The sequence below is a fragment of the Medicago sativa genome, chromosome 4, assembly GCF_051527215.1.
Source record: "Medicago sativa cultivar Bolivia chromosome 4, Bolivia_mono, whole genome shotgun sequence".
Taxonomy (NCBI): domain Eukaryota; kingdom Viridiplantae; phylum Streptophyta; class Magnoliopsida; order Fabales; family Fabaceae; genus Medicago; species Medicago sativa.
The window spans coordinates 17662575-17677351 of NC_140752.1; the positions used below are offsets into that span (position 1 = coordinate 17662575).

At 32.9% G+C, this 14777-nt stretch overlaps 2 protein-coding genes across 4 annotated transcripts; both read left to right on the forward strand.

Moving 5' to 3' along the window:
• The first annotated feature begins 1857 nt into the window (after positions 1–1857).
• LOC146926859 (uncharacterized) lies at positions 1858–4937 on the forward strand. 3 transcript variants are annotated; one of them, XM_085700308.1, is made up of 7 exons: positions 1858–1991; positions 2279–2384; positions 3439–3547; positions 4019–4115; positions 4212–4348; positions 4438–4522; positions 4615–4937. In XM_085700308.1, the coding sequence occupies exons 4-7, from the start codon at positions 4087–4089 to the stop codon at positions 4865–4867; spliced, it is 504 nt and encodes a 167-aa protein (XP_085556434.1). In that variant the 5' UTR covers positions 1858–1991; positions 2279–2384; positions 3439–3547; positions 4019–4086; the 3' UTR covers positions 4868–4937. The 3 variants fall into 3 exon arrangements, with proteins under 3 accessions (XP_085556434.1, XP_085556435.1, XP_085556436.1); XM_085700309.1 differs by lacking the exons at positions 1858–1991; positions 2279–2384; positions 3439–3547 and adding an exon at positions 3774–3887 and having other exon boundaries at positions 4005–4115; XM_085700310.1 differs by lacking the exons at positions 1858–1991; positions 2279–2384; positions 3439–3547 and having other exon boundaries at positions 3909–4115; positions 4225–4348.
• A 558-nt stretch (positions 4938–5495) lies between these two features.
• LOC146926860 (aldo-keto reductase family 4 member C10-like) lies at positions 5496–11230 on the forward strand. Its single transcript, XM_085700307.1, has 7 exons — positions 5496–5690; positions 5841–5891; positions 7256–7332; positions 8372–8459; positions 8590–8844; positions 10181–10417; positions 10909–11230. Exons 1-7 carry the CDS (start codon positions 5568–5570, stop codon positions 10990–10992), a joined length of 915 nt encoding a protein of 304 aa, XP_085556433.1. The 5' UTR covers positions 5496–5567; the 3' UTR covers positions 10993–11230.
• The last annotated feature ends 3547 nt before the right edge of the window (positions 11231–14777 follow it).

Genomic DNA, 14777 nt, shown 5'->3' on the forward strand with positions numbered 1-14777 from the left:
TGTACCTTTTCGGAAATGGTTGAAAGAAGTATTATGGATTAAATAAGTTTTTTTTTTTTTATCTCTATAAATATAGTCTATTTTGTTTTTAGTCATTGTAAAATAGTGACATGTTTTGGTAATTCCCATAAGATGTTTCAATACATGGTTTTAGTCCTTGTAAAATTAAAATTTGTTTAATTATGCTAAAACTTTTATATTTTTAAATGATTTTTTTCATACTTATTTTTATACAAAGTTCCTCCACAAAAAATTAGCTTAAAATTTTAAGTCTAAATATTTATTACTTTAATCGTGAAATTTTTGTGTTTAGAAATTTTTTTGTGTAAAACCCGTCCCCACCGCGCCCCATTGCCATGCCTACAAACAAGATCTGTTCAAACCAACAATAACGTCTCTTTTCTCACGTTCCCATGTATATCTCACCGGCGGTTACACTTCTTACAATTTCGTAACCGCCGGTCACATGTGTGCCTCACAACGGCTCTCCATTCACCCACCTCTATAAATAGGAGGCTCCTCGTAGCCTTCAAGGTAGAATCTTTTTCACTCTAAAACCCTCATTCTAAGCTCTACTGACTTGAGCATTGAAGTGTCTGCAGGTACACACCTCCCATTCGGTCCAACGCTCACCGGAAGTACAAACTACCACCGTGAACCACCTCACTCAACCAAGCACCGACATTCACCTTCTGATAAGGTACGATCACATGTTATAAACATATAATTTTTTTATAAAAGTGTTTCTTATAATGTTCTTAATATTTATGTAAAAAAACCATTATAAATTTAAAAATTTAAATATAAATAAATTTTAATTTAATAGAAACTAAAATTGCGTGATGAAATTTTTTAGGGTTAAATATGTTATTGGTCCTTACATTTTATGCCACTTTGAAGAATAGTCCCTACAATTCAATAAATGTTTTTAAAATCCCTACATTTTTATTCCGTTAGCATAAATAGTCATTGCCGTCAAATTATTCCCAGTCACCAAACAGAATGGTGATGTGGCATTAAAAATTAAAATTAAAATTAAAAAAAAAAACATTATTACCACCCAACACCACCGTATCCTTCTCCTTTTTCTATGTCCTCTCCACCACCACCATCAATCTCCTTGTCTTCCTATCCATCATCTTCACCTAACACCACTGTATCCTTCTTTTTCTTCTTCTATCTCCTCTCTACTGCCATCGATGACGACGATGGGTTGTTGCCGCCGGATGAAATTGTTGCGAGAGGTTCTGTAATTAGATTTCCTTTTCAATTTTGGGTTTTGATTATTGAAGTTGAAGAAATAAATCAAAAAACTGATAGAGCATGAGTAGGTAGAAGGAGAAGTGAGCTTGTGAAAGAGCAACAACTCTAGGAAAAATTACGGGAAGTGAGGAAAAGTAAAGGTTAAAGGGGATTGAATTTTTTTTTCTTCTTTTTATCTTCAGTTTCAAAATAATTTTAAGTTTATAACAAATATTAAAAAAATAGGATTCTTTTTATTTTATAATTACACATGCCAAGTTGCCAACTTTTTAAAAAAATGGGCCCACAATATTCCACATCAGCGTTCCGTTAACAAAATAGACGGCGGGGACCAAATGTCACTAACGGAGTAAAATGTAGGGATTTTAAAAACATTTATTGAATTGTAGGAACTATTCTTCAAAGTAGCGTAAAATGTAGGGACCAAAAACATATTTAACCCAATCTACTAACTATTTATTAAAATCAATACTAGCTGATTTTACCATTATGCCCTCCATAGGGGCATTTTGGTAATTCAATAATATGAGGATTTGGTTTCTTGCCACCTCATTTTTTTTAATCCAATTTATAAATATATTCAAAATTTTATATTAATTTTCATAGAACCTTAAAAAAAACATGTTCTCTCACCCGCGATCTTGCTCTCACCGTCATCGACCTCGCCGTCGAACATATCGATCTCCACCGTTTTCTTCCTCCAATTTTCGGTTTCGTCTTCATCAAAGGTTACTTCCTCTTCCTTTGATTAATTGAGAACCATGATTAAATTAACTTTATTTGTTATTTGTATAATCATTGTTATGTGTCTTCGATTGAATGTTGATGTTTTTCCCTTTCCGAATTTTTTTTGGGTTTCGATTTGAACTTTGGTTGCATTTTGTGCCGAGATTGTGGATTTGTGTTGTGATGACGTTTTCACTTGCATCTTTGCATGTTTTATGTTTTGTGTTGTCATGAATTTTGATAGATGTTCAGTAGAAATTTTCTGATATTCTGAATTAGGTTGTTGCAGTAGGAAAATGAGATTGAAGAGGGTTGTTAGGTTGTTGCAACGTTGAGTTCAGAGATTGAAGAATTTTTGTGTGTTACTTCTGGTGCTTTTGTACGTCAAGGCTATGGTAAGAAAATCTATTATTACAATACATCATGGTGTCTCTGCGATTTGAAGCTACACCAGCTTCATCATTATTTATGACATCAACGATTACGACCTCCACTGTTATCACAACGATTGCAATCTCTTGACTTAAAAATCACTGTTATCACAACCTCCATTGTTTGTGCTTTCCAGACCTAAAAATGCTACATAAGCAGAACACTTGACAGTGGATGTACCCAAATTCAAAGCACGACCGATAATGCAAGTGATTATTTTCCAGATAGTTTTACTCATTTATAAATTTTATATATGGTCATAAATTTGGAATGAAGACAACTACCTGATTGAATTGTCATCAACCATTGCTACTACATTAAAAAAAATACACTAAATTAGTTACACTACTTAGGAGTACATGTTATTTTTGACATCACCTTTATAGTATCTTTTTTCTTTAATCATTTGAATATCTTGAACAATTTTTTTATTCATATCGTTCCAAAATTTATCAATGTTAGCTCCTATTGCAATGACCGTGGCAATCACAACCATAGCTATGTTATTCATATCATGATTTTTTTTTTTTACTTCTACCACAAATTTATTCTTGCTAGATACAAATTCTGCTACACACAGTTTATGAATAGCTTCATTACTTATATAATTCTTTTTGGATTGATTCAGTAGAGAATTTGATTGATACATTTCATATTTTTCTTTCACTACAATATAATTGCTTTGCGGCTACTTCTCTAGCGTGCTTTCGTGTGTTGTTGTTGCAAAAATATTGTATTGTTTACTCTTTTTTCACTTTCTGCCATTGTTTCTCATATTGCCATGGTTAATGAATTGAAATCTCATGGCAGAAAAAAGGATAAACAATGTGCACAACCATAAAAATTCAACAAAATATTAATATCTTTTTTCTTTCAACTTGATTTTTAGTTCATTTTTATGCCTAAACGTCATGACATTCTACAAGACTTTAGAAAAAGGATAAAAATGTGCACAATCAAATAACTGTGTGAGTCTGATCGCAACTTTCATTTAATGTCTGATGTTGTTCCTGGAAGGGATCAGTCTTGGAGATTCATGCTTCGTGTTGTTCGTTTGTGGGAGGTGCCAAATTTTCTTCATCCAGGGCAGATCAATTCGATTGAGATGGTGTTTGTTGATGAGAAGGTTTGTATTGCTATTTATTTGGTTTTGTTTAATATTTTGTTTTAACGCCTTTTTGTCTGTTCATCTAAAAAGGGTGTTAAGATTCACACGACTGTCAGAAAACAATTGTTGTACCTTTTCCATAAGAAGTTGGTTGAAGGTCAGGTGTATAAGATGTCCTATTTTTCAGTTGCTCCTAGCAGTGGTTCTTACAGGACAACTACCCATACTTATAAGTTGTTTTTTCAGATGAGGACCAAAGTGAATGTTGTTGAGGGTCCCTTGCTTCCCATGTTTGGATTAACTTTGACTAATATAGTCGAGGTTAACCATCAAATTGTGGACAACAATTATTTGATTGGTTTGTTGTTTTCATAGAGTTATCTACATCTCTTCCTAATTTGCTTATTTTCCTTATGCTTCCCTTTGTTATTGTTCATTTTTTTTTATTATGATTACCTCTTTCTTTTCTTAATAGTTTTTGCTGTTTAGATGACATTGGCTTATTGACTGTAATATCGGAGGTAAGGGAGTATATTAAGGATGGGAAGATCACCAAGATGATTTTGCTTCAGCTAACTGATCACAGGTTGATATATTATTTTACGAGGCATGTCAAGATTTATCTTCGTTTTGTTTATAGAAGGGTCCATCGTTTAAACTTCTGTTTGGTTTTTGTCACAAGTGGGAAATGTGAGACTGCTCTGTTTGGAGATTATGTGGATCACTTGAAACAACTCATGGCCAAAGTTGATGAAGGTGTGCCTGTGCTGGTTATGCATGTGCTGGTTATGCAATTCGCAAAAGTGAAGATTTTTAGAGGTGTGTTTTTGGTCTATTTCTTCTAAACATTTTGAAATTTTAATGTATGAATATTCTTATCAGTTTTGTCATTGGTTGAATTTTTGTAGAGAATGCATCCCTGCAAAATGTAATGAATACTACCCGAATTATGATCAATCCAGATATATCAGAGGCTGCTGAGTTTAAGAAAGGGTTAGTTATTTTATTTGGATTGTTGTGGTTTTTAATATATGTTTTAATTAAATATGTGTGGTTTTTAATATTTGTTTACTCCCCAATATCAGTTTGGATGTTAATTCAATTGGAAGCAGCTCCATTGTGCCGCTTATTGGTCTGAGGGGTAGACCATCAATAGATGAAGATTTCTTGCATCTCCATCCAAAGAAGTCTATTGCAGAACCGAAGGAAGTTGGGGAGAGTGATACCTTTATTGTTTGTGCAACAATTGATGGTATTGTTGAGGGACAGAAATGGCGATACCCTTCTTTGATTGAGAAAAAATTATCATTGTCATGGTGGAAAAAATTACTAATTTAAACTTTAGTCCTTTGGTCGTATAATACTAATCAATTTCTTTTTCTAAATAAATGTTTTACATGTTCATAGAGCTGCCAGAGGAGTTGAGTTAGGAAGTTTATGTAGAGATAAATTGCACTAATAATATTTTAAGAAAGTTCAGGTTAATTATATAAAAAACATTAGCAACAATCATATCTAATAATATTTTATCTCTATGCCATTTACTCTGCATTGGTTCCAATTAGTTTCATCTTAATTATTATCATGTTTTCCTGGTTTCATGAACAAAGTATATCCTCTTTTCATGAATCAAGACTTGATAGAGCTTTCATAAATATTTTGATAATTGTGCAATATTCCTTAATTTGATTATTTTTCCTTTGAAACAATTTTTTTACAAGATACGTTATTCAACCCGTGCGAAGCACGGGTTTGTAACTAGTTTTTTATAAAAATTAAGACATAACATTTTTTTTACAAAGACAAAATTCGTTATGTTTATAAATACCAAATCTTATAAAATCCAAATAATATAATTGATGTAAATAAGAATATTATAGTCTACCACTTACCATATGTGGCATAGAAATAAATAAAAAAAATGTTTTGAGATTGATATTGATGTTACTATCAACTTGCGTACTTCATTGTCTTTCTCTGTTCTCTGTCTATGGTCTGAGTTTGAGTTTGAGTTGTGTTCAATCGTTACACCAGAAAAATGGGAAGTGAGAATCTAAGATTCTTTGAGTTAAACACAGGAGCTAAGATACCTTCTGTTGGTTTAGGCACTTGGCTTGCTGCACCTGGTGTTATCTATGATGCAATTTCCACTGCTGTCAATGTTTGTTTCTTTCTTTGTTTGTTTCTAAGTTTTTATTCCATTCTTTTCTTTCATCATGTTTTGTTTGTATTATTACATCATGTTTTGTTTTTATTATTACTATTATTGTAAATTTATGGTTTTGGAATTATTATTATTATGTTAATGCAGGTTGGTTATCGTCATATAGATTGTGCTCAAATTTATGGCAATGAAAAGGAGGTCAGTTTTTTTTTTTTTTATTTCTTTTTTTCTTTTTCTTTCAAATAAACATATATCACTAGTCCTATGATATGATAACATGTGTTTATGTTCTGTCACAAGAATAATTTTTAGATTTACTAAGTGATTGGACTCAGGTGGTTAATGAGCTCCACCAAATGATGAATTGTTCATAACTCGAGTTAGATTAATTAATTTTATTGTTTTCAAATTCAAGTAGAAGATAATTAGTAGTTTGACTCAAGTGGTTATTGAGTTTTAGTTGTATTTGATAGAACTTCCCCTGCATCTTGTGCTAGACAAGATAAGCCAAGAATGCTTTTTTAGTTTGTTTTTGTCTCTTTGATTTTGTTGAAATTTGGGGCCTAACTCATCCTTACAAAAATATCTTCTCAATACACCCCCCCTCACGCCCGACACTCTTGTTGGGCTTGGTGCGTGGACATGTAGGTGGCTCTTGAATTCGACATGCTCTGATACCATGTTGAAATTTGGGGTCTAACTCATCCTTACAAAAACCAGTTCATAAGGTGAGGAGTGTCTCCTCTTAAACTCTTATCAAAGAGTCTTATCTATCCAATGTGGGACTTAGATTTTTCCCAATAGATTTTAATGATGAAAATTTAAAGCTTTTGCTGATGGTTGGCAGCTAGTCAGTTATCTTACCTTTTTAGTTGGAATTGAATTCGGAAACCGGAATTTAAAACACTTACACTACACATCAACTACTTACGCTAGACCATGGTTGTTAGCTATCTTACTTTGATAGTGAACAATGATCAAAAATAAGAAATACAGTTTAATAGTTTATGATTAATTGTTTAAGAAACTTAGCAATGCAAATAATTTGAACCTCTTGTATACAGGACCAAGAAGGTATGAAGGTGCCAAGAGAATAAGATTAGAACCTTAATAGGCTTGGTTGACTGGTACCAAGACCATAAAGCAAATTGCATATGTATAAAAGAAGAAAAATCAGTATAATAAACATCTCCATAACCACTTATAAACTTATAGCTTATAAGGGCTTTTTTGGCGGTTAAGGATCAAATACTATTGAGAAGCTCCAATAAGTCAGAATCTAATCCAAACCGGGGTTTAATTCATGTACCAAAGTTCATTCAAGAGAGTAGTTCTGTTACACCGTCATCTTTTTTTCCCTTTTCTGGGGCTATTTGACTCTTTTTTTTGTCTTTTTCCTTCTGAGCAAGCATTCGGTAGAATAGAGAACTAATAGTCAACAAATTTTATGCCATACTATAGTTGCAATTCATTCAGTATGTTGATTGTATTTTATAATCTTTTTGTTTGTACACTGTTGTGGTAATATTTCTATCGGTTAACATTTTGTAAATGTTATGTAGATTGGTGATGCGTTGAAGAAGTTGTTTGCTAATGGAGTAGTTAAGCGTGAAGAGATGTGGATCACATCCAAGCTATGGTTTGTCCTTTTTATGTATACTTCTTAGAGAAATGATATTTGTTTAACTTTTTGTTGGCAAGGGTATATAGGAGAACACCCACTACTATAGATTCCTAGGGAGTCTTCACTCAACTTTACAAAATTGGCTTTTAAGGTGAAAGATATCTCCCACTTATAAACATTTTATCGGGCCTCCAATGTAATACTCTCAACAGCTTCCCTCACTCTCAACACACGTCTTCACACCCAGTCTCATGTGCAGGATATTGGATATCTAGAACGTGATTGAGGGACCCGATAATGAGTGGTTCAGCGAATAATGAACAGGTTCTAATACCATCTTTGAATTTAGACTGTGTCTAACTCAGCCCTACAAAATTGGCTAGTACACTGAGGGATACCTCCCACCTATAAACACTTCTTCAGACCATAGCACATTAACTATGAGGCTCTCAACAACACAAAATTAATAGGTAGGCTGCTCATCAAAATTTCATGAATTATCTTTCAAAAGATTTAAGTTCTTCATCCAAAGTTAACAAATTTGATTACATAGCTGAAATTAGCAAAGTAACTCATATTAAAGTTGTAGTAGTTTTCCAACTTATGTTGCATTTTTCAATTCTTCAGCCTTGTTACTGATACTGATTTTGTAGAATCTGCACATTACTTTTCTTCATTATCATTGTATCTACTAAATAAGCCATGTATTGAAGAAATTACTATTTTGATCGTATATTATTGTTTAGATGTTTAAACAAATTTATAAAAAGAAATGACTTTCTCGACAACAAAGTCTACGGACAACTGCGTTTTGTTTTAACTGTTGTTGAAAATTTGTTCTTGAACATGGTTACATATAGTATCAATTGGGTTTAGTTCATATACATTCTCAGTGTAGACTGTCAATCAAAAGTAATCATCAAATCATTAAAAAGGTTTTACTTTGATCCTAACTACTACTAGAGTCACACATATGATTGGTTTTGATTTGATGATAGTGACACTATTAAAATTGAACTGTTATCATTTTGCTGCTCACGATTGCATTTTTAAGGTGTACTGATCACTTGCCAGAAGACGTCCCAAAAGCATTTGATAGAACTTTACGCGATCTGCAGCTGGACTATCTTGATCTCTACCTTGTATGTAAATGACAATGAAATTAATTTATTCCTACATCAGATCCTATTATGTTTGCAAGTTATAGCGTCACTGAAGTCATGATCTTATTAAAAATTTCATTGTGATACTGATATGTCTATATTCTACTAGATTCACTGGCCAGTGAGCATGCAAAATGGACATCTTACAAAACCTGACATACCAAGCACATGGAAAGCAATGGAGGCACTATACAATTCGGGCAAGGCTCGAGCTATAGGAGTCAGCAATTTCTCTGTAAAGAAGCTTCAGGATCTGTTGGATGTGGCACGTGTACCTCCAGCTGTTAACCAAGTTGAATTGCATCCTCAATTGCAGCAGCCAAATTTACATGCTTTCTGTAAATCCAAGGGAGTGCACTTATCTGTGAGTATGCAAATTTTATGTCTTGTATGATAATAACTTTAGTTGCATATGTCTGAATATAAAGAACTCAAAAGGGATTATTCATATTTTCATGGTTATCAGTACGATACATGCGAGTCATATCTCGGTTCGAAATAAATTGAACCCAATCAATATAAATCTCCAGTATGTATCTGCTAGAACTAATCACTTGGAAAACATGCTCTTGTAATTAGTTGCAAACGGGATTGGAATTAGGAATCACATTAACTTGTATTTATAGTAAATTCATTATTAATAATAGTCATGTGTAGTCTGATTAGACACACAAATTATAGAATATGACATGGTATCAGTAGTGGTTCATCGTACGGCTTCTCTGCATTTTTCTAGATTGTGTTCCTTTCAGTTCTTGTGCATATTTTGCTTTCCATGAGTGCCATAACCAGCTGGCACCCTTTTCCAGTGCGTGCCACCTCCAGATCCGCGCATGAGAGCGCGTGCACCCACCTCCAGTTTCCAACGCCAGCTGTCGCAGAATCCCCTCATGCAAAAAATTGGTAGGTTCTGCCAACTATGCATGAGGAGAAGGAGGATGACTTAGAAATAATCAAACCCGACCTCGTTGTAGCTATTGCAACCGCTTTGGCCATGTTGAGGCCCAATGTTGAACCAAAGTTAATCAGCTTAATCCCGAATCCGTGAATGTTGCTTAGGTCAAGGCCTTTGACACAAGCCAACAAGTTTCCCTTTCGTCTGCATAGTATAATGAGTACCTCAAGGTCAAGGCACAAAATCGAATCACCACACCAGTTGCCTCTGTTGTTTTTATCGGTAATCCTGTTACCTTTGTTTTACAGTCCTCTTCAATTGGACCTGGATCCTTGACTCAAGCACCTCTGATCATATGTCTCGTATATGGACACACTCCCTAGTGTCGCTTATATGGATACATTCCCTAGTGTTACTTTGGCAAATGAATCACAATCCAAATGTGAAGGCATTGGCCAAACTATCCCTTTACACACACTTACTTTGGACTCTGTGCTTTATGTTCCCGATTGTCCATGCAATTTATCATCCACAAATAAACTCGCTCAGGCCCTAGTTGCCCTGGTTCATTCCAATGAATCACTATCTGAACTTAAGCCACATTTTGTTGTCAACTTTGTAGAACTAACCACTTTTGTTTCATCATTTGATCTATGACTTGAATCTTAAACTATATTAAGGTTCGTCTATGATATGTCAACCTATAATATATCTGTAACTGATTTTTACTTAAAAATATCTTATTGTTATTAATAATGTACAGCAATTTTGATGACTACTTATCCCTATCAATGTTCTTATTCAGGCTTATTCACCACTAGGTAAAGGACATGAGAGCAATATTCTTAAAAATCCAGTTCTGCACACAACTGCTGAGAAATTAGGCAAGACTCCGGCCCAAATAGCCCTTCGATGGGGATTACAAATGGGTCACAGTGTACTTCCAAAGAGCACAAATACTGCAAGGATCAAGGAAAACATTGATCTATTTGACTGGTCTATACCAGAAGATTTGCTTGCCAACTTCAATGAATTTCAGCAGGCACGTCATTTCATGCAATCTTATTGTCACTTTTGGATTCCAGAAAGTTTTTTATTTATCTTTCTTATAGCATTTTAATTGCTAAACAAGTATGATATTTTAAAATCAGTCTATGTGCAAAGGTCTATATACAAAATTTAAAATGTTCTAGACTTAAATAATTTTTCTAGTCCTTGCTATATGCAAAAATTTTGTTTTTGTTGATTGGTCGTCATTGTTTGGTTTTTATCCCTCACTAAATTTGATTTGATTAGATTCATGTTGAATTAGTCCCTCAATAAAATTGATGTCATGGTTTGGAGACTAAATCAATATAATTCAGATATTACAAGAACTAATTCAACATGGTTCAAATATTGCAAGGACTATAATCAAAACAATGAGGATCATCAAAATAAAATAGGCCTATATTCATGGATTAAAATCAAAATATGGGCTAACAAATTATTTAAGCCATAGTTTCATTTCAACTTTCTCATTTACCGATGCAGGAAAGAGTAGTTCCTGGAGAACAATTTGTTAGTCAGACATCTCCTGGTTACAAAACAATTGCAGAACTCTGGGATGAAGAGTAAGAGACAAGTTTCATATGGGCTACTGCTTTTCCACCGTTGAATAATCTGACATTTTTTGTTTTGTTTTGTGATTGTTGTAATAATATATAATGTATTCATAATATGGGGAATAGGATGTGTTATTGAGGATTTGGTTTTGTAGTTCAATAAGAGATTTGGAATTTAGGGTCTACATGGAAACAACTTATGACATGTTTATAAACTGTTTTCTAAAATGTCATCGAGTTTATGGTTTAAACTATTATGATTCCTAGAAAAGTCCCAACCATCAAACCAGCTTTATGAATTCCCATAATTACTTACATGTATTACCTATAGTGTAAACTAAGTCTCGACATCACCAAAGAAATTCGAACCTATAATGTATTAAACACTGGAGCTAAGATTCCTTCTGTTGGTTTAGGGACATGGCTTGCTGCACCTTGTGTTGTCTACGATGCAATATCCACTGCTGTTAATTTCCTAGCTTTCAAAGGGTTTGAATACTCTACTAACGAGAACCATCCCTGTTAGAATCCTTCACAACATGAGTACCCTTAGAAAAGGGTATTCTTGTTGTGAAGATTATGATGATGACGGTTCTCATTCGGTAGAGTAATCGAACCCAGTTGCATGAAAGAAAACAATGAGAGGTAGTTTGTGATTGTTGGGAAACCCATGTTTTTTGGTTTAGGATTTTCCTTCTACTTGGCTTGTATTTATAGCAGAGATGAGGTGTTTTACTTAGTGGTGTTGGTGTATCAGCACTTGTTTATGATGCTTGCAGTGAAAGGAAGAAAGAACTGGAGAATCTAGTAGTATTGGGGAGAATGAGATACTAATTTCAATGTTATGAGCCAACTATTTGGGATCAAAACAAAGGCATAAACATGTTATGTTTGTTTTAGGTATCAATTCAAATTCTCTTCCCACCCAACTTATTGTGTTGTTTACGACGCAATTTCCACCGTTGACAATGTATTTTTTCAGTGCTTATCATCATCATATTTGTGTCACAAGAATAATTTTAGATTAATTAATTATAGTAATGTTTTGGATAAGCCATCAGAGGTTTAAAATATGAAACTCAATAAAGGTAGATATATTTAAAAAGTTATGTTGTGCAGTCATGAATTAAAAGATAAAAAAAATTCTTATGTAGAAATTAGAGTATGAGTTTCATAAGGTGTTAAAAGTTGTTTTGAATTGTGCTTAGGTCCAAATGTATTATCAGAAGAGAGAAAAAATTGACATGTGAGGAGTAATAATATTTACGTAATAAAAGATATACAACCCTAGTTCGAATCCGTACTTGAACAATCCTTAACCTGACATTACTTACCTGTTGGTGAAACTTTGGAGTACTAAGGCTCCTTCCTCTAGAAACCGGAGGGCTGAGATCAAGAAAAAAGACCAACAATGTTATTGCGAAACTAGGATGTTATGTACAAATTATTTTAGAATTTTGAATACCATTTTGGATTTGAGAAGGGAGACAAGCTCAACTACTATCATACAATTGAAATGAGTTTCCTTAATTAAGAAGTAGAATTGAATACATGAATATCATGTTGCTGCTTTTCTTATATCTCTGCAGGAAAGGCTGCAATGAATGTGAATAGTGTTGAAAATAGTCCAATACAAGATGTGAAACAAAATTTTTAATACTCATTTTTATTGCTTTTTCTGAGATTTAAACCTCCGGATAAAGAACTACAATCGAAGGTTAAATGTGAAAAAGTACTGCAAGGATTTGGAAAGGGTACACAGAACCAAACAGTAGTGTCTATGACAATATTAGAGCACTGATTCTTTTATATTACTGCAAGCCATAATGTCTATGGGCAATGATATACATCTATTTTGAAGAGCACTGTTTCTCATATACCAACGCAAGAATGAAGAGTAAGAGACAAGTTCCATATGGGCTACTGGTTTTTAACTTTTGAATGAGCACACTTTTTCGTGACAATTGTAATAATTTTGAATGTATTCATAATATGGGAAATAGGATGTGTTGTTGGATTTGATTTTGTAGTTTAATGACAGATTTGGAATTTAGGGCATGTTAACTTATTTGAGCTTATCTACTTATATAAACACTTACGAGAGTATTTTACACGAAAAACTACGCCTCGATGATGCCTAGGGCAGTTATAATGATTATTCATATTACGACAAGCCAACTAAGTGTTTCAAATTCTTTAGAAGTTAATGATAACTTCTTGATTCGCTCGAAAAACGTTCAGTCCAACACGCTTAATCAAATCAAAAGGTAAAAAAATCAAACTTCTTTGGTATACAACATTTGGGGCACCTATCACACTCAAATTTCAATTATATTTCGAGCGAATCATATTTCAAGTGAGAATGTCAAGAAGAAGCAGTTCAAAAGCAAAGACGTGTCAAAGAAGTCACGACAACCATCGAGATTACTACCATTATTTCTCAAAGAATTAAAAACACTACAAACTCCAAAAATTGTCATTTGAAGATTGTTCAAGAAGTTTCAAGATCAGTAATTATTCATTACACTACCATTATTTCTCAAAGAATTAAAAACGCTATAAACTCCAAAAATTGTCATTTGAAGATTGTTCAAGAAGTTTCAAGATCAGTAATTATTCATTACAAAGCGTCAAAGATTTAAATTCAAAAGGAAGATACTTTCAAAAGCAATTCCTGGGAGTTATGAGACACACGGCACACATGCAATGTAGTAATTAGTTTATATTTTTTCTCTCTATAAATTGTAAACTTAAACTTCATGCAAAAGAGTTTCTTTCCGACAAAATTACGCCAACGTAAAAATACATCCACCTTCACAGGATAACACTCCTACTAGAATTTAGAAACGTTGAAAGAACAATATATACAACTCAAATACAATAGATCTAATTTCCCTTTTCACACACATATCCGTTTATATTTTTTCTTTATCTTTTTTCCTTTCTATGTATTCAAAAAACTTGTACTTTCTTTCGATTCACAACTACAATACTTATCTCATATAGTAAATCTATCAATTAAAAACTCTCTCAATGACTTGACTGGAGTCCTGGATTGTTCCTTGAGTCCATTTGTTGGATTGAAATATTTTCGAATCAACTTGCACATGTAAAGGTACTTCTCTCTTTTTTACATACAACATTTTTCCTTTGTGTATTTTAAAATAAAATTGATTGTTGTTTTTAACAAGAAAATGTACCTTCCTTTAAATATAATATTTTTACGCTCATGCTCTTTATTTTTCTTGTTGCTTTTTGTTTTCCATTTGATGAAGCGAATGGTGTCCTTATTTTAATCCGTATACCCGACTAAGACATTAATTTCCTATTTGGAATTTAACATGTCTCCGACACTTTCAACGACCAAATAGATAACACAAACCAATACTAAAAAATTGTGAAATTTCTATAATGGAAGAGAATAAAATTGTATAGGTAAGCCATTTTTTCTAAACTTTGTTCATGCTCAATAGGATTTTATTTGTCATATTAAATATTTTTCCATATATGTACCGTATCAACATATTATGTATATATTAAGTTTAATATGTAAAAGAACTCGGTTAGAATATGATATTATTCATAATGGTATAATAAATAATAGCTCAATATATAAGATATAATATGTACTATCAATGACCATACCATCAATAATAATATATATTATACTCAATATACCGAGTCATAATTGAACATACTATCAATGTTACCATCATGTTTTAACCCAGGTCAATTTGTTTATTAAATATGATATATACAAACTATATTGACATTGAACATCCAAATAATTACTCAAAA

Bases quoted from the DNA above. Each gene is read 5' to 3' on its own strand.
- LOC146926860 (XM_085700307.1), top strand. From the start codon at position 5,568: ATGGGAAGTGAGAATCTAAGATTCTTTGAGTTAAACACAGGAGCTAAG. The intron at 5,892-7,255 runs GTCAGTTTTTTT...AATGTTATGTAG, and splicing joins TTTATGGCAATGAAAAGGAG to ATTGGTGATGCGTTGAAGAA. The intron at 10,418-10,908 runs GCACGTCATTTC...TTACCGATGCAG, and splicing joins ACTTCAATGAATTTCAGCAG to GAAAGAGTAGTTCCTGGAGA.
- LOC146926859 (XM_085700308.1), top strand. From the start codon at position 4,087: ATGATTTTGCTTCAGCTAACTGATCACAG. The intron at 4,116-4,211 runs GTTGATATATTA...TTTTGTCACAAG, and splicing joins CTTCAGCTAACTGATCACAG to TGGGAAATGTGAGACTGCTC. The intron at 4,523-4,614 runs GTTAGTTATTTT...CCCCAATATCAG, and splicing joins GCTGCTGAGTTTAAGAAAGG to TTTGGATGTTAATTCAATTG.